General features: G+C 41.1%; 1 protein-coding gene across 15 annotated transcripts in view; it reads left to right on the top strand.

Annotated features, from left to right (window-relative positions):
* Positions 1-15565, top strand: part of cacna1g (calcium channel, voltage-dependent, T type, alpha 1G subunit) — a 173533-nt gene extending 157968 nt beyond the window's left edge. For 11 of the 15 annotated variants that reach the window (XM_084343142.1, XM_084343143.1, XM_084343132.1 and 8 more), the window contains 5 exons: positions 420-572; positions 3758-3880; positions 6844-7045; positions 7182-7351; positions 13785-15565. In XM_084343142.1, coding sequence (XP_084199268.1) covers positions 420-572; positions 3758-3880; positions 6844-7045; positions 7182-7351; positions 13785-14816 — 1680 coding nt within the window. In that variant the 3' untranslated portion in view covers positions 14817-15565. Of the gene's footprint in view, positions 1-419; positions 573-3757; positions 3881-6843; positions 7046-7181; positions 7352-8838; positions 8917-13784 lie in introns of those variants that run through there. The other 4 variants (XM_084343144.1, XM_084343137.1, XM_084343135.1 and 1 more) reach the window with 4 other exon arrangements.
* Positions 15566-18933: the final 3368 nt, after the last annotated feature.

An 18933-nucleotide genomic window follows, 5' to 3' on the forward strand; every position in this document is an offset into this window, starting at 1 on the left:
TTCAACCGCAGTCTCGTCTTTAGCCCTAATGCAGTGTTGTAGTGCCCCCCTGTGGGATTAAATGGCAGCACAAGACAGCCTGAACTGGATGTTGTTTAGAAGGAGATAGTGAATATTCAGTTGCTGTGCTCTGCATGAAAGCCTGCTAGTAATTTAGTAAGACACTGAAAGATAATGTAGTTTTCCTACTTGTATTTCCTTTTGCTTATTTCTGTTTGTATATCTATGTGTCTCTACCTGATTGGCTGTCTTTTTCTTCCCTTTCTGTCTTTGTGCCCCATTCTTTTTTTCCACATTTATTCATGTGTCTCTATTATTACTTCTGTCTTTCCTTCTCCCCCGTCCTTGTCTTTTTTCCCCCCAAAACTTCTGCCCCTTTCTTTCTCTCTTTTCTGTCTTTTCACTCTGCATTACGGAAGTTCGTCCAGCGGAGAGCACAGTTTGACTCGGTCTCCCTGGTCATCCAGGGTTCAATGGAGGGAGAGCTGAGTTTGATGGACAACCTGTCCGGCTCTATCTGCCACTACTACGCACTGCCCCCCAAGCCCAGCAAGCACAGCAGCGACAAGAAGGTCAATAATCACCAGAATGATGACTCACTTCCTCCATTTCATACATATAGTGGTTCTTATTTCTCTCCAGTGTGTAGGGCTGCACAAGTAACCATGAGAAAATGAAAATTGTGATGCAGTAGTTTCTGCTGTAGTTTCTGAATATTAAAAACAAAATCCAGGAAGATTACAGATAATCTTGTTTTTCACACAAGGTAAAATACAATCATATCCATTGTTTGCAATTCCAATGCAGTTTGAAGCAAGGACATTCTTAAAGCAAGTGATGATGCTGTAAAAAAGGGTCGGTTCACCCAAGTTACAAAAAATAATTGTTTCCTCAGTTAGTGGTATCTAACCATGCAAATAATTTTGCCCAAAAGTTCTGATGTATCCATCTTTTGATAAATTTATGCTTCTAACCGCAAAGCAATGAATTGAGTTGTTTTTGTGGTTGTAGTTATGCTTACAGCCTTTAATAATGACATGTCAAAAATTTAACAGCAACAGTCAGAAACAAGGTCCCGCTAGTTCAAGATAATCCACAGACCTCACTGGAACTACTTTCTGCCAAAGGCATAGTTTGTATGAGAACTTTCCACAGGCTGTTCTGTTGATCATCCAGATGATCAATGGGGACACCGACTCTAGAAAGAGATGTTGCTGTTTTAGATTTCATTTTCCAGCGCTGTGAGAAGCACAAACGCAAATTTGTTGACCTCCATGGATGAAAAAGGATCAGTCTTTTTTTAAACAGAGAGGCTGTTGTTGCTAGAATAATATAGTGCCAGTAAACTTAAGATCCTGGTCGGCAGATGCATTATTTAGGTGTATTGATTGAGTAATTGGGTGTATAGGCCTGGATATTTATTTTTTGGTTTCGTGTGCATCTTGCACTGATTTAGTTTGGGTGATATATGTATATTATTTTTACTCTACATGTTTTATGTCTATCATTATGCTGGTAGGACCATGTTGACAATAACATTTCTCTTTTCATCAAACCATTGACTGGTTTGTTTATGTTGATTTAGATATCACATTAAATCTGTTATATAAAAACAACATGGCAGGTTAGAACCCCACAAGGGTTGAAGATATATTATGTAACATTCCCGCATTAAAATAAAAAAAAAATGACTAATATTTTGTTGAGTTATATAGGCTACTCACACTTTACCAAAAGAATGCAACTTTGTTCAAACCCAGAGAAATCTTCCAGGAAACATCAGGTGATACGTCATACAGAAGAAGGAAGTCAGCAAACGCGACGAAACATAACGTGAATAAAACTTTTATAGAATACCTTGTCCATGAACACTGCCCGAGTCACATCAGATAGATTTTTGTCTGATGTTTAAAAAAATGAAGACAACAACTTAGTATCCCACGCTACTCCACAGCGTCATCAAACTACATGTTTTGTTTACATAGCTTTGATTAAGAGATCCCTTGTGGCAACAATTACATACTGTACTTTTATCCAGATGAATCTAAGAGGTTGGTAGCAGAGTACGAAACAAGACAAAACAAAATTCTGCATTTTTGTCAATCAATTTTATCAATCATTTCTTGAGATTATTCTGACTCATAGACATATGATGCAGTGTTGCAAGTATTTGAATGAATTTGAGCGAACTGACCCTTTAAATAAGGCAGATTACTCCCCATGTAGTAATGGAGATGAGCTTGGACTCTTGAAACAACAGATTGTGATTGAAAACAGGTGAAACTATCTCACCTCTATTGGCACAATTTACCACTTGTTTTAATAAAAATGAAACTCCATGAATGAATACCAGACCAAAGTACTTAAAGATGGATAACAATTGTAGAGTACAGGATCCCTGGCCTACATAGTAAAAGTTAGTTGGCAGGATTTGGTACATTCTGTCCGTTAAAACTTCATTTCATAAGATTTAAGAAAAAGCATGCTAATGTGATGTTTCGAACATGTCGTACAGCCCTGCAGCCATTCCCATTTTTCGTACTGGCATTTCTCCACATTAAATATTTTTCCCGTTCTACCCTGCCCTGTTGCCCACCACAGTGCAGTGCGTCATGTCCCGCCTCAGCTATGATCTCATCCCCCTGCTCACGTCTCCACTCACTTATATTCATTCATGCTTGGCAGGGTTTTGGTCTGGTTTAGTAGCCTCATTGACATGGTTCAGAGTTCAGAGTCTTTGCTGTGTGTTTGCGTGTACATGCAGCATGTTGTTATGTTCATATGTGAATCCCTACTTTGCCAAACAAAGTAATAAACCCACCAGAGCAAGAGCTCACACTTTTACACACAAGTCTGCAGAGTAATGGCACAGTCAATAAGCTATGGATCACTGAGTCACTGAATAATGCATCTGGGTGTCTCTTTTCCTCAATTGAAGGCAAATCTGGACTGATTTCATTAGCATCGCAAAACCCCATCTTCTAAAAGCTTTAAATGGGTTGGAGATGTCATTATTAGGCGCCATAGGCCACCTCTCTCCTCCTGATACACTGGCAGAAATGTTTTCCATTGAGTTTCGGCCCCTGCCCCTGTCTGTGCGGATGGCCCATTTGCCTGTCAGAATGCATTTCTCCTGTTAAGCAGGTATGAGGCCAAATATACAGAAGCCAGCGATGCTCAAGGCTTCTTAACACTTCAGGAATGAAAACTCTGCAGAGCTGCTGGGTTCAGTGATGTGAATTAACTCAAAACTCCATCCTGGATTCAGCAAATTTAGCTGTGTAGGCACTTAGAGCCGTTAAAATTAAGCCTCCACCATTCCAGGACATGCAATATAAATGAATCCACTCCTGCCTGCTTGTTCATTGTCATTTCATGACATTAAACAGTTTGTCTGTTGTTCAGAATCATCACGCTGTATATTTTTGTGTGTGTGTGTGTGTGTGTGTGTGTGTGTGTGTGTGTGTCTGGACCGTGACGTAATGTTGCTGTTGGTAACCCCATAGTTCAATATTAGCAATACAGTCTAAAGGTGAGAAAAAATCCTCATGTGGTTTCCAGCCTTTAAATGTTGCTTTGTCTCTCTGTCTTTTTTGTTGCCGTGCCACATACTTCCAGTTTTATATGTGTTGTTTCAATCATGTATTGTCCTGTCAGTGGCAGGTCTTTTCTGTGTATAGCGTCCTTCATTTTTGTGTGTTGCACGGAGCGTGCGTTTGTTTTCTCTGCTCACCAGCCGTTGTCTCTTCCTGCCTAGATCCCTCTAGCGGAGATGGAAGCTCTGTCTCTGGCCTCTGAGAAATCCTGGTCCCTAGCTCTGACAGACGACTCGGCCCCCGACGATATTAACCCCCTCTTTCTAACCAGTCTGGAATGCAATGTACTGACAGTTCCTCTCTTTCTCTCTCTCCATACTTCTTCCTCCTCTTCCCCTTTGCAGTATCTTGTAGTGTTTCCTCTCCCAGGCCACTTTCAAAGTCTCTTGTCCTCCCACTGCTGTCACACACTGGCTGTCACAGTCTTAGGTTGACAGAGGGAAACCAACTGGATTAGCTAAACAGCTAGTTTGGATAAGCCCCAGCACAACTAAAAACATTTGAAGCAGCTATAATCAGATTTTTAATATTAATAATGGATCACAAGTCTGCTTGTATGTGAAAGGTATCTCCTACAAATGAACCCAGAGAGCTGTATCCCCAACACCGCTGTTTTCCAAATGTCAAAAGCTCTCCAAAGCTTTAGAACGTTTTTCAGCTGATCGTTTTGGTTTTCTGACCCATTACTGTTTGAAATCACTCTCATTGCTTCTGGTTGAAAATGCACACTATAAACTGAGTCTACAATACCTACCCATCACCAAACGGCAGAGTTAACAAATAGCTGATGAACATAATGGGGCATTTAGCAACTACAGCTCTGTCTGAACAGAGACCAAAATTTTATTTAGAAAGTAAAGGAGGCCAAGGCCCAATCCCAAAACAGCCCTTGTCCCTACTATCGGTGTCCCAATTCTTGTTGGGATTAGAGGAGTAGGGTGACACTTCAAACCAAGACAGTATATTAGAAACATTCAGTCACCATTGACAACAACCATGAGGGTTTCGAGAAGTCATCTTATTTCATTGGAGGGAATATCAACCACTACCCTTTCTAACTCTGTTGTGAGGGGAGAGGGGGACACTTGAAAACGAGGGTCGGGTGTAAAAATTGGAAATGGGATTGAGCCTTAAACTGAGCCAATCTGATGTCTTTGTGATTCTTCCACTGGGAGGCAGTCAGAAATTTACTAATTCTAACTTTTCTATAATTTATACAACAGCTGCAAGAATATGTTAACGCTTTATTATACAGATCCAATAGTTTCCTTTAATTTCTTATATGCAACTATAGATTTGTAGGAAATTTCCTGGAAACAATTGTGTAATTTGTTATTACTCGTAGGGGCAGTGGAGACACCCAGCCAGTTTTACTAGTGATTCCATTGAATCACTAGTAAAACTTTTTAGTCTTTTAGTCACTTTACAGCAGATCAGAACATGGAAAATTGATACTTCTAAAAGTAAGCATTAAAATTCAACATATACAGAGACTTAATAATCCAGTAAGAAGTGAGTAATTAATTAATATTTAGTTGGGATTAAAAGATGCTTATAAACTAAACACAACTGACTGAACTTAAATAACTCAATCATAACTTTGTCTCTATTTTCTCTTTAATTAGTCCGAACTTACATAATTCTTTCCAGAAAACTTCTGAGGAATTACCAGGAAATTACACACCCATGAAATAAAGTGTTATCCAAAATACAAGTATTCATCTTGAATATGTGTTTGATTGGCTGGCATGTGGGTGTTAAACTCATATATCAAAAACACTTAAAAAACACTTAATATAATAATTGAGGATCTACAGTCAAACCACCATTATAAATCAGTTCTTGAGCACACAAACTATTGCAACAATCTTTAATTTATGACCCATGTAAAACAAATTGAGCCAACTGCATTAAGTGGTCATGATATAAGCACAATAATGCACTCCGAAAGTCTTGATTCAGAAAATAATGGACCTGCTGGAAGGAACACCAAATCATAGCATTCTTTGTCACCACCTCAGCCATTATTTTCTCTTACCAGGACACTTCATCATGCATTATGTATGCATCCTTTCCAGAATTAATCTATACATCCCTCAATGATACAACCTATCACAAAAGACTCTGTCATTGAGAGAAAGGTCATCTTCTCCTCTAAATTGAAAATGAATTGAATGTCATCTGGTTGTCAGGGTATAATTAACAACCAGTTTGGCTCATTAATGATCACAGTGCTTCCCTGTAGTCACACGTCCTCCCCAGAGAGGGTCACTGTAACCTTGGCCCATGCTGCACATCCAACGATGCAGTGAGATCGATTTATACACCATCAGTCTCAGAAACAGGGAAGCCTGGCCAACACATTACAAGAAATCACTGTTGATTGGATTGTGCTGGGACAAATCCAAAGTAAAGAAGGGGGGTGAGTAAAGAGGTAGAGCAGAACAAGAGGCGTTGAAAGACCCTGGTGAATATAACCATGTGCCCCCAACTTTCTCTTCTCTTTCTCATTCCACCTTTCCAGCCTAATGTGTGTTACTCTCCAGTCCAGTCCAGTCCAGTCCAGTAGAGTAGTGCGCCTCCTTACCTGCCAGTTTGCAGTTTTTTCTCCTTTGTCTCTACTCTTATTTTCTCTCTCTGTCCTCTCTCTGTCCTTTTCCCTCCTTTTTTCCTCAGTTTTATGTCTTTTTCCTATGTGCTTTACATGTGAGTCCATGTCTTTTCTCAAAGTCCTTTCCTATCGGTCTTCTTCTGTGTTTATACTGTCTTATGTCCTCTACCGTTGTCGTAGTATTTTTTAATCCTATCTGAGTTGTCGTGTGTTTGCCACTGGGTTGTAAAGTGTGCCAGAGCTCCAGTAGCTATGTGATGAATGTGAACTGTTATGGGTCAGGTTGCAGGACACTGCCCCAGCTGACACACAATCACGGAGCAGGCTTATGTAAACATACACAACTGCATGGGTAAATGTAGACACAAGTGTCTTACACTTGAAAAGAAAAGAAACTGCTTTGAAATTTCACCCTAGCATGGTCTTGTTTCTGTGATCTGTGGCAGCTCTGTGCCATGCAAAGATCCTGTTTGTTTTCTGTGTATGCAGACGACTACTGCCTCTTTGTTCACATTGTGTCTTAAAAGATATCAACTGTGAATGCATTAAAAAAGAGTATGAAAGTGGTTGATTTAAAGACTAGCCCCACTCCTTCCAACTCCAGAGGGACCCTGACTCTCTTCTCTCTCTCCCTAGCCTGAGCAGCTTGATCCTGGGGAGCCACTGAAGGGCAACTTACTGAGTGTAAGGAAGCCTGCAGTGGGACGCACACACTCCCTGCCCAACGACAGCTACATGTTCCTCCCCCCACAGTCCTTTGGCCAGGCAGCTCCAGCACAGCTTCTAGCACAGACACAGGGGCCCCAGCACATACTGGGCACCCACAGGGCCCAATCAGGTAATGTAGGATATGCCATTTCATTTCAAATAGATATCACACGAGAGAAACGTGGGGGCCTTGATGATAAGCATAATGCAGGTTGACTAAAGGGAGGTTGACTGCCAAATCACTCACTGTGCTTGGTTGTGTGCAGGCTCCAGTGGCTCGGTGCGTTCACAACCGGAGGAGTTTTCCCAACAGCTGACCGTTCCCACAGACCTCTTCAGACCCATCAGCCCCCACAGCCACTCAGACTCGGAGAGTATACCACGACTACCGCCTCCAAGACGCGCACACACATTCAGCCGTACGCTCCGCAGACAGGTGACAAAATCACAGTGTTTCAGATTTTTACTCTTATGGTCTTTATATATTATTTTGTTGGTATCTGTACTGTATGTGAGGAAAACTGTGTTTAATGTCAGTGGTATTCAATCATGTGCCATTAAGACCCATTCATCTGAAGTTTTTATTCATACCAAGCACTATAGAGGCTGATTTTACTGATTAAAGAACTTTCAAGTAGATACAAGAGGCTGATCTTTGAGGCAGCTGCTGGAGTTTGAAAAATGAAAACCTATGGTTATAATTACAGCAATTGTGGCTGCTATTGGGGAAAAAAATAGATTTTTGAAGTGTTAATGTGGGAAAACTCATAATTTATATTATGGCAACAAAGCAAAGAAAAAAAATTTGAAATGATATTCTAATATTTCATAACTTAAGCTATAATATTATGAGAAAGATGTTGTAGTATTTTGTGAAAAAGGTTGAAAGGTGCACCATGTTCTTTCTGGGAAGAAATTTGAATCAGAAGAGACTGATTTTCAGGCAATTTCATACTGTTTTACTTTGTTTATATTTGGCGGACCCTGCCACCTTTCTAGCTTCAAACAGTGTTCTGGGGTCCTTATTTTCCTCTGACAAACAGTTTGTTTATTCAGTTATGAAAAAATATATATATTTCGAGTTTGTATCATTACCTCATTAATATTGTAAATATTACAATTCTGAGTTAGAATTTCTTCACCAAAACTAAATATAATAGTGCCCTTTTAAGTATTGATAGCAGTATAATTCCACCCAAGGATTATGAGAGCAGTCTTATCAGCTTACTCTATATGTCAAAATGAGGGATTTGAGGTTCTGAGGTCAACCTTTCATCTCAAAATCCAATCCCACTCAGTGTGAAATTTACCACTCTAATATCACAAATATGCCCCTCAAAGTCTTGATTTTACGACAATAAAACAATCACCACCATGGTTTTAACCAATAAAACAACTTCTGAGTGACATAACTGGGTGTGTGTTGACGCAGTGGTTGATTTCCGCCAGAAAGCGGGGCCCAAAGAGCTCAGAGATCAAAACACAAACTAACATTAACTAAGAAAAGCAAGTATTTCAGTGAGTAATGACCTATAAAGACAACAGCTGGTGTGATATCATAAGATGCTACTACCTTATTGTTATGGCTCTTAAAATGACGACCTTATTCCTATTCTATAAAGTGACTTATTTGTCATGCAACTTAGACTTTATTCTCATACAATATAACTAGCTTCTCGTAAAAAATACTTTTTCTTAAAATGTTGCAAGTTAATTCTTGAAATCTATGATATTTTCCCCAATTGTGTCCCTAGACCCAGTCCCACAGAAATAATGGTTTACTGCTTTCTTAAATCTCTTTCCTCATTCCATGTTCTAAACAATTTCACTTTTCCTCCTTCTTTTTCCCTTTTTCCTTTTATCTACTGCTACCTTATCTGTGGTCTCATTCTCCATACTGTATCTGTTATTCTCTGATCTCAGCTCAGTTGGGCTCAAAAGCCACCTGACCCTGAGCTACTTCTCAAACACAGATACTCCTGTTTCTGAAACAGCAACAAACAGCAGACTCTAGCTACCACTGGGCCTTTCAGAAACACTGGACTCCATATTCATCTTTAAAGAGACAGACAGACTAACACACTCACAGGCTACCCTCCTCCTTTCCCTTTGTCACTCATAAACTTTTGGTCAACTGCTAAACATCAGCCACAAAGCATCTGACACTCTCTAAACAGGTAGCTTGGCCTGCAGGAAACTGTAATACTTTTACATTCTTATACGAGCGGCAGGAGCTTGGTGTAACATTGTAAGGAGGACTATTTGGTAGCTGAGTTATAGAATGTATTCAAGCCAGACAAATGTGTTATTTGGCTGAGAAATTTACCCACAATGCAGTGCTCTTACTACACTACAAACTAAACAACTCAGGGGATTGCTACAGCACAAGTGCTGTCCATATGCATTTGGCCATTTTGTACACACAGTACCACAGTGATAGAGCACTTGTGAATTTTTTATTGATAAGCTTATAACTTGAAACGTTCATAGTTGTTGAGTACAGTAGTTATTGTACTTAACCTGATTTTGCTTCAAAAAGTCTGACAGGGTGATATTTTCTAGTATTGTTATAGCACTCATATTATTTGTGACTCAGTGTTTTATTGCTGTGGCTGGTGATTGGCCTGGCCTGGTTGTGATATCTTTGACCACTAGGTGTCTCTGTGGTCACGTAATTCAAACTCATGCAGGGAAACCCATGATTCCAAACTCAAAATGCTTTATCCTAAAACTCATGCAAGTCTCGTTTCCTCATCTCTATAGATTCAACATATTCTCATTGAACTGATTCAACAATTATATTCAAATACTATTAATTTGTGGTCTATGAGGAAAAAGTCATGAGTTCATGAGGACATGTTATGAGTTAAAGCATCCATTGTGCTTACTAACCCTTCCTCTCCTACAGTAGCAACATATTATGTTTACCCTCTGACTATTGGCCTCACACCCTGTAGATGGTTTTATTCAGAGGTAAGGATGACAGCACGGAAAGACTGATCGGAATTTGGTTGTAAATTAACTGAAAATTGGTTGCTGATGGTTTACAGGGTTTTGTGTGGATGGTCAAAGGTTAAAGGTCAGTTTGTCTGGCTCAGGGTTCACTGTGTCAGCCAGCACTCAATCAGCTAAGTCCTTCTGTCCAACTAAAAAAGTAGTGTTCCTGGGACACATGAGAAGAGCAATAAATATGAGCTGTTTTCTTAAAAATATTGATCATGGCAGCTGGTACCCAGTGAAAAAAACTTGGAGTAATCAGGTTCTGAGGAAATGACAGGTGCAAAACATAGTGCACAAAATATATACATATTAAAATGTATACCTTTACCCTTAATTATGGAAGTACAGTTGTTACATCTTGTGAAACACAGTTGGCTATTTAACTATTTTTGATGAGGTTTTTTGTTTGTTTGTTTTTTTTTTCAAATTAGTACAAAGTTAAGCTACCACTTTAAACAGTCAACTAAAAATTACAGTATATGTTGTCTTTTGTGAATGGAGTGAATGTGTCCTTGACTGATGTTAGAATCCTGGCATGAATTATTAGCCCAGTCTGCCTGATTGTAACATGATTTACAGGAAAATGCCCATGAAAATACACATTTCTTACCAACAATGTGAAGGATTCTTAAAAGCAATGTCATTTTGGTCACATTCATAATCAATATAAACCATAAAATATAGCTTGAAAATTGTTCAAAAGAATCTTAAACATGATGTTGAGAGTGTTAGGGTAGTTTGAGAATGATTTTACATAGGGATACATCCTAGGATGCACTGGCACACATCATCAGTGATGTTTCCTAAGATCATCCTGTGATTCGGGGTCATTCAACATTTTTTACCCCTTGGCTTATATCCCAGCAGTACTGGCCCATGGGTCACTCCTACTAATCCAAAGCTACCTAGAGGCCCTCTCTGTGGCCTCCATGGACTTGTTGGCCTTCCTTTTTGAAGCCCCAGTGATGGCAAGAAGAGTGTAGATCGTTTGGCATAGTGAGGGGCCAGCAAAGCTTCTAACGCCCCTCTTCAAAGGGCTCACAGCAAGCCTTCCAGCCTCGTCTCTGGCACTGATCCACCAACTCCTCCATCTTGGACAGCTTTCACTTAGTTGCCTCTCCCATATGGTCCTCCCAGGGAACTGTCAACTTTATAAGGAGCACCTGCTTTGACAAAGCTGATGATGGCACCACGTCTGACCTCAATGGAGTTGTCATTATGTGAGAACTAAGAACTTGAGCTGCCTCCCCAAGTCTACTCACAGCTTCCAGTTTGATGCAAAGGAGAGCAGAGCTAATGCTGAGCTGCTGATCTGGCCTGTGCTTTAGGCTGCTTCCCAGCCCTGACGAAGGCAATGTTCTTCAAGTGTACGTTCAAGTGAACCTTTTCCAGGGCACAGATGACGTGTTAGAGAATCACTCTTGAGCCAGATTTGTAGATTTGCTGGTTTAGTTGGGACTTCATATGCGACATGCGCTATGAACTTGATATGCTGGGGTTCTGTCAGATATCCTACCAAGATATCTTCCCCTCCGGGTTACCCTCCTTGTTTATGCTCACTACTGCCCAATGCCCACCACCCTGCTCCTGTTCCCGTTCCTCTGCAACAAATGCCTAGATGTACTTCAGGAAAAGATGTCATCTTTCTTTGCCATGGGCCATATCATATCAAGGGTGGGATGACTTCTAACTTTGCCCATTCATTGCCTTTCTGCCTGCAAAAACCCTGCGTCTTAGAAGCTCAACCTTCCCAAAGGATTAAGCTATTCTAGGCCCTGGAGGATCCACCTACAACCAGGCACTGATGTTGTGACGATAATGAGGCCATCCAAAAAAGCTCTGATGGGGGGCAGCAGAACACCCAATGTGGGGAGAGGGCCTCTGCACTCAGTTTCCGCCGCTTTGACCACCATGTTTTTGGCAAGGGTAAAGACAATAATGGTACACCCAGTCAAGATCCCCTATTTGAATCGGTGCCAGTCTAATTTTGTATTCCCAGAAGTGACTCTGAGCCTTAAGTTCCCATAGTAGATCAGGATAGTGTTGGTCCAGGGTATTCTCAAACAGCTTGTTGGAGTTTGAGCTGTGTGCATTAGTGAGGTCAAGCCAAGGCACAACTAGGTCTCCCTTCCTATTGTAAGCCTCCCTGATTAGCTAGATGACAACTCTGTTGTGTTCTAGGCATCCTGGAACTCCAGGGTTTGCCACCTCTCTGAACCGAGGTGTCAATTTAGCAATTCTTTGTTAAGGAGTATCCTTCTGTATAGACACTAAAGAAGATCTTGGCTTCCATGCTAAGTAGCAAGATTGTTCTGAACTACTCCAGTGTGGAGGAGTTCTCCTTGGGTATCTAGATGCCCCCTGCCCACCTCCACTGGTCTGCAGCACTTCACCCATACGAAATCACTCACAGGATCTTCAATAGGATTCTGAAGAGCTTTTGGCAGCACTTGAACAACTCATAGGCTACACCACTGGGTCACTGTTTGATGCCTTTTGTCTGCATCTCCCTTTGCTGATGATTCTGGCCATATCCCTGTCAACTGTTGCACTCTTTGCAACTTACCAGGGGTGGAGCCTGTATGCTGCCCTTCACTCCCCTGCACCATGCAATTAATTTGGCCCTGATGGATTTTAAGGCCACACTTGTTCATGCAGACCTTGCCGCAAATGCATCTTGCAATTTTTGGCATTAATACGAGGTCGTCATCATTAGGTCTGTCCTAATCCCCGTCTCTCAGGCTTGCCTAGGAGTATGTCTCTTTGGGTTGCTTGGTAGCTTTGTTGGGTTCTTTCTCATGGGGGATGCAGGTTGGGTGGCAAAGGGAGCTTCCTGCCCTGGTTGCTGTCTTTCCAAGCTATCAGTGGTCGCTCCAACTGTCAGTGATCTGTTTTTGCTGCTCACACAGACTATTCCTGGGTGTCACTGGCTGATCCAGCTTGAAAAAAAGATACATCGTAGGATGGGCTGGGACACATTACCAGTGGTGTTACAAGTAGTTCATTTTAATCAACAAGTCCTTTTAAAGACCCCCTGCAGACACGTTTTAAGACAGACATGGGTTTTCAACAAATTAGTTGAATTTACAACTTGTTTATGGGATTTTTAGTTTTACATATTAAGGTTACTTTTGTTCCTTCACCATCATTAAAATATGTCCAGGATTTATTTGTATGCAAACTTGTATTTATTCATTTCAAAAGTTTTACTGCTTGACACGAGTCTCCTACTCCACTGAAATGTCCATTCATAGTGTTTATGAAGCGAGGTTTCAAGTTTCCACATCACCCTGTAGAAATACTCCCCCTTCAGCTGATGAATGTGAAAACAACCTTCCAAGTTAATATTCTGTATTCAAACATACAAGTGATGTAACAATAATTAATTATAGAGTTGAGGAGAACCATAACAATAACAAATATAAACAGTATTATCAGATGTAAATATACAAAATAATGGCTCTGCCACAACAGAAGCACTGCACAATAAATAAATAAAACAAAAACAAAGGTTGCATCCAATAGTCTCACAAGTTGTTTATGACTCACTCTTTACTAATCTTAATAAGGAATTTGATCTGCCATTGAGTAATGCAGTGCAGCATCTGTGTTTCCATGTTATACTTCATGAAAGGCATCATAAGGTTAAATTGGAATTGCAACATTCTAAGATGACCAGCACAGAGACTTTGGGAATATGCTGGCCATACTGTGAACTTTGACCCAGACTACTGCTTCTCATCCTCATTGACTCACACTAACTAGTCTCCCCCTCTCACCCCCTCCCATCCATTCCATTTTTTACCTCCATCTCTTCACCCCTCTCTCCTAAATATATCCCTCTCCTACCTCCATGCCCCGTCTTTCAGGTTGCAGTGTCTACTGACTCTCAGGAGGCTCTGTGTTCAAACGGAGGGGAGAGCAATGAAGGACTTGTGAATGTGGCGTCTCTGAGCCTCCCTCCATCCCCTTCCACCTCCTCCCCCTCCCACTCTCCCTCACCCTGCTCCCATCATCATCAGCAACCTGCTCTCTGCCTGGTCCCCCCCACACCAGGCGCCTCCCCTAAACCATCGCGCCCCAGCAGCGTGCACACCCAGCTCCATGACCAGCAATTCCTCACCTCCTCCTCCCCTTCCTCTTCCTCCTCCTCCTCCTCCTCATTGCCTCCTCCGCCCTTACCAGCCAGGCTGCACCCACAGGAGGAAGCCTCAGAGGATCAGGAAGTATCCCTCATTATCCATGCAGGGTTGACTTGCAGTGATGACATCATGACAGAGGACAGTGGCGCTGGCAGTAATGAGGGTTACAGCCGCTACGCAGGACAACAGGAGAGCCAGGGTCCATGTTTGAGGCAGCTGAAGAGGTTCCACAGTGCTGACACGCAAGGCCAGAGCGTCCTCCTGCCCCGCCCCCGCCCTTACTCCTGGCTAGATGACCCACGACGCCACTCTGTAGAGGTATGCTCCTCCGCAGAGTCCAGCCCCCAGCGCAGCACAGCCTCCACCTCCTCCGGCTTTGTGTCACGAGCCGACAGCTTGCAGATCCACAGCCAGACCCCTACTCAGAGCTTGCTCCCCTCACCCCGACGCAAGAAGAAGATGAGCCCACCCTGCATCTCCGTGGACCCCCCTGACGGACTGGAGCCCCAGTCTGGCCTCTACCCAGGCCTGGGTGGACTTGGGGGCATGGGGCTGGGGGGATTAGGGATGCCCCCTCCTCTGCCCAGCCGGGACACCTGTCTGAGGAGGAGAGCGCCCTCCAGTGACTCCAAGGACTCCTTTGACCTGGGAGTTGGAGAGGGTTCAGGACAGGATGGAGGCTCGTCAAACCCCAACACCAACCCCAAGCTATTGACTCTTCCCAGTTTCTCTTTTGAGAAGACAAGCTCTGAGCACTGAACACTGAAACTCTAACACACAGATACACACATGCACACAGCCGGACGAACCCTCCACACACACAAACACACGATGCACTCTGTGTATCTGTGATGGTGATAGTTCTAGTAATAATGCTGTAGAGAGTAATAATGGTAAAACTACAACAAACAGTGAAAACATCCTTGGTTTCATAAGGAGTGCAGTACTGTAGTAGTGTGACCATCCCTTGTCTTTGTATTGTTACTGCCAAAACAACCAGAGAAGAAGAGAACAATGGAACAACAACACAAACATGACTGTTTCTCTTCTGCTATGCCTGCATGCCACTGGCTGCAGCATGACCCCATAACCTCTGGAGTGACATCAGTACCTGGGATCTGGCGGCCTCTGTGGTTGCTATATGAACTGCCTGGTGTCACACAGGGTGGGCTTTGCCCGGTCAGTGGAGGTACAAAGCAATATGAACGTTTTAGAGACACTATTTTCTTAAATTATTGGGCCATAGTGTTTGTACAGGATGTTGTTTTTTAATTTCATTTGAATTGTTATTTTCATGTCTTTTTTGTGATTTTCTTTTTTTTTTGTCAAAATGGTTTGTCTTTGTCTCTTTTTTTCACTGTAGGATATTTCTAGCTTTCTTGGTTTACTGAGGAAAGTGAACGTTTTTCAAAGTGCTGAAAACCATGTATTTGTAGGAATAATATATAAATATATATATAAAAAACAAGTCATTAAACTGAGCTTGGATTTTTAAGCACACGCATTAGACAATGGTGGTTTGTTGGAAACATGAGAATGCAGTTTAAGTTTTTCATTGATTGCTTGATTCTTTTGAGTGCCTACAGCCCTAAAGTCCTGTACTTTTACCAGATAATCGAGCGTTTAATGATTAGGTTTGTGTATATTTGCAGAAGATTTATATCCCTCTGGACAACAGATTGATGTCCATTCCACACATTTCATCTTGAGAGATGAATGGACTGTTACTGCAGACACGCGACTCTTAGATCACACAAACACACAAAATACTAAATCTGACCTCATGAGACAGCTGATTTATCCACTGACATCTCAGGTGAGTAAAATGTGTGGTTTTCATTGTAAGAATGGCTCATCGTTAATACAACAATGTGGCCTATCTACATTCTGACCATACTACATGAGCAACATAGATTAACTGAGATCAAATCTGTCTTTATACCTGTTTATTAATGAGTTAAAGCGTAGCTACAGCAGCTGCTGTATGTGTTCAGGCTCTGAAGCTACACCATAGCCAACGTGCTCCTCCTCAAAGATGTAACTATAAGTTGGTGCTACAGAGATACACAAAGAGACAACTAAAACTGTAAGCCGTCAGCCTGGGCTACTTTTTTGTTTTCAACGATAGGTCAAAGACTCAGTTATCTGCTCAAAACAATCTCAACTGCAAACCCTTTGCTCAACATGGCCCTAGTGTCCTGTTCAGCATGAGACAAGCCAAAATACTTACTTGGGTCTTATAGTTATATCAGTATGTTCATAGCTCATCGTTATCACAAAGTGCATATGTGAAAAAAAGTTACAAAAAGCCTCTTGTGTCTCCAGGGGAAGCTGTGTTGAGTCTGGTTAATTGCCTCAAGTGATGCTACTTGAGCTGGCGTCAGTTGAGACTACAAGTTTGAAAATGAAGGAAGTCTCCTGCTGTGGAGTTAGAAAGAAGTGAGCTTACCACACCTCTGTCGCTGCTCCTCATCTCAGCTGGAGGCTTCAGGCTACACTGGCCACAACAAATCACCTGAATCTCCAATACAACTGTTGATGATCGAGTTGCATTGTGGGTGACGTAGGTTTTGACAAGGAATTAGACTACATGAAATAAAAAAGTCAATAGATTAGGTTCTGCTATTTTAATTGTTATCCTTTTAAAAATAAAAAATGTCCCACAGTGTTATGGGAGTCTGATGATAAATCTTGATTACGTATGATGGAAGATGCAAGATCAGCAGTTTAAATCCAACACTAAACTATTGATCAAATCTACACCTTATCTTCAGTGGGACTGCAAGTAACCCTGCTGCATCATGCATAAGTTTAGTTTAAGAATAAGTTTGGCATAACTGAGAAAAACATCCTTAAACAGAGATAATGGTTGGGCTTTCCCCGCTATCACTTCCTTCACTTTCTGTGTGAACAGTACGGAAAACAAATGGTTCAAAACATAATAATTATTGTATCACTTTTTAATCACAAACTCAAACTTTTTTCTGTAAAAAGTTATCAACAACTTGTTTTTAAAAGTTGTTTGTTTAACTTTCAAGGAAAAACTGTAGAAGTTTGCTTTCACAGTAAAGAGGCCACCTTCCTTAAAATCTGAGATTAATAAAGGCTGCACGCAGGAGGCAGCGTTTTAAAATGTCTAACTTTTGTCAGTTGTTATGTATTGTTGGTAGCAGCAGCAAGTTAAAGAGCTTCAGCTGTATATCAGATCCAAATTTATGTCTCCTTAGGTGTAAACATGTTCCCCCATTTGGAACAGGTCTCCTGCCAGCAATTGAAAATGTTTTTGTAATAACATCTTACTTTAATGTTTTACCATCTCATTCACAGATGCATAATTGCATGGTTGTGCAGCAGTGACAATGATCTAACACTGGTTGCACTCTGTATGTTACAGCACCAGTGTAATGACATACATCAGGAGATAAATGTGGTCGTACCCTAAAATGTACCGTCATGTTTTTATAGTATGTAGTATACAGTTGAAGCAACATGGCAACACCAACCTGAACAGATGAGAATGCCACTAAACAAGCCATTAAAACATTATTATATAACAGTCAGTTCTCCTGTTAATGATCAGCATGAGTTGTCAAACAAGTAGTGCACAAATGATAATGTATACAAATGAGCAGATTTTATCTTAACTTTAATAATGTGTTCACTTAGAGCATGTAGTGTGTGCTATTGTGTGTCACAGTGCATAATTGTGGGCTGCACACCTATTAAAATGCAGACTTGCTCTGGTAACAGTATATCCCTGTCAGGGTTGAAATTCAAATTAGCATCATGCTAAACAACTAGCAAAACTTAACAGTAAAGCCAATATACATTGTATAATTCATTTCCCATTGTATGCTACCCACTTAACAACAACAGCATGTACCACTATAAGAGGTCAACATGATGTAATGAGAGCAGAGTTGAATTATAGACCAAATACTTTTACCAGATTTTAGTATCCAACACTACACTACAAGCATTTGTGTATATACAAATAAATAAGTTCTTACTGGCGCAGACAAAACTGATAGTTGAAGAAAACATATTAATCACCTTCTGTAGTCTTGAAATGCTGCTGCATCTGATCTAATTTGATCTTTCACAGAGGACGTCAGCTGTGGTCAGCTTGGATTCACAGACTGTAAAGTGACGGCAAAAAAATAGAGAAAAGTGTTCTAAGTCATCACAAGGTCCATCAAACTTTCTGGACTACTTCTGACCACCTCTCGAATAATCCATCTCTCATCACCGAAATTAGTAGGCTATATCTTAATGGAACCACAAATGTCGGTACAAACAATCATGGCATCCATCAAATGTTCACCCAGGTGCCATCTGGCAAAAGATACAGAAGTATCCTCTGCCGTACCACCAGACTACAGAGCAGCTTCTTTCCTCAGGCTGTGAGACTTCTTAACTCATCCTCAGCACTTCACCATAAATAACAGTTTTTCTTGTGTAACGTAAAGGGACTACAACTTGCATTTCATTGTACAATGCTGTGTTGTAAAATGAAATACTTAAGCTTGGACCGTCACACAGACAAGAGGCATCCACACTGCTCAAACAGGACCACTGCAGTCAAGCAGGATGCCACTGCAATTTGTGTAGCCAAAAAACCCTCCTTGGGTTTAAAAATATTCATATACTGTATATTTATGTATACTGTATAAAGTATTGACCCTCACCCATACAAAGCCTCTTAGAATTTAAGTTCATTTAGATCTTCAACTGTTCAAGTGCATGAAAACTCAACTAAAACTTTTCTTTGCACATAAAAGAGCAGCAGCAGCACTTAGATTGGCAGGATTCATGGACATTATCCAAGGTTTACAGTGTGAGTAAAATAACAATAACAATAATATTAAAATGAAAA

This window comes from Pagrus pagrus, assembly GCF_965226575.1.
Source record: "Pagrus pagrus genome assembly, chromosome: 21".
NCBI classification, from domain to species: domain Eukaryota; kingdom Metazoa; phylum Chordata; class Actinopteri; order Spariformes; family Sparidae; genus Pagrus; species Pagrus pagrus.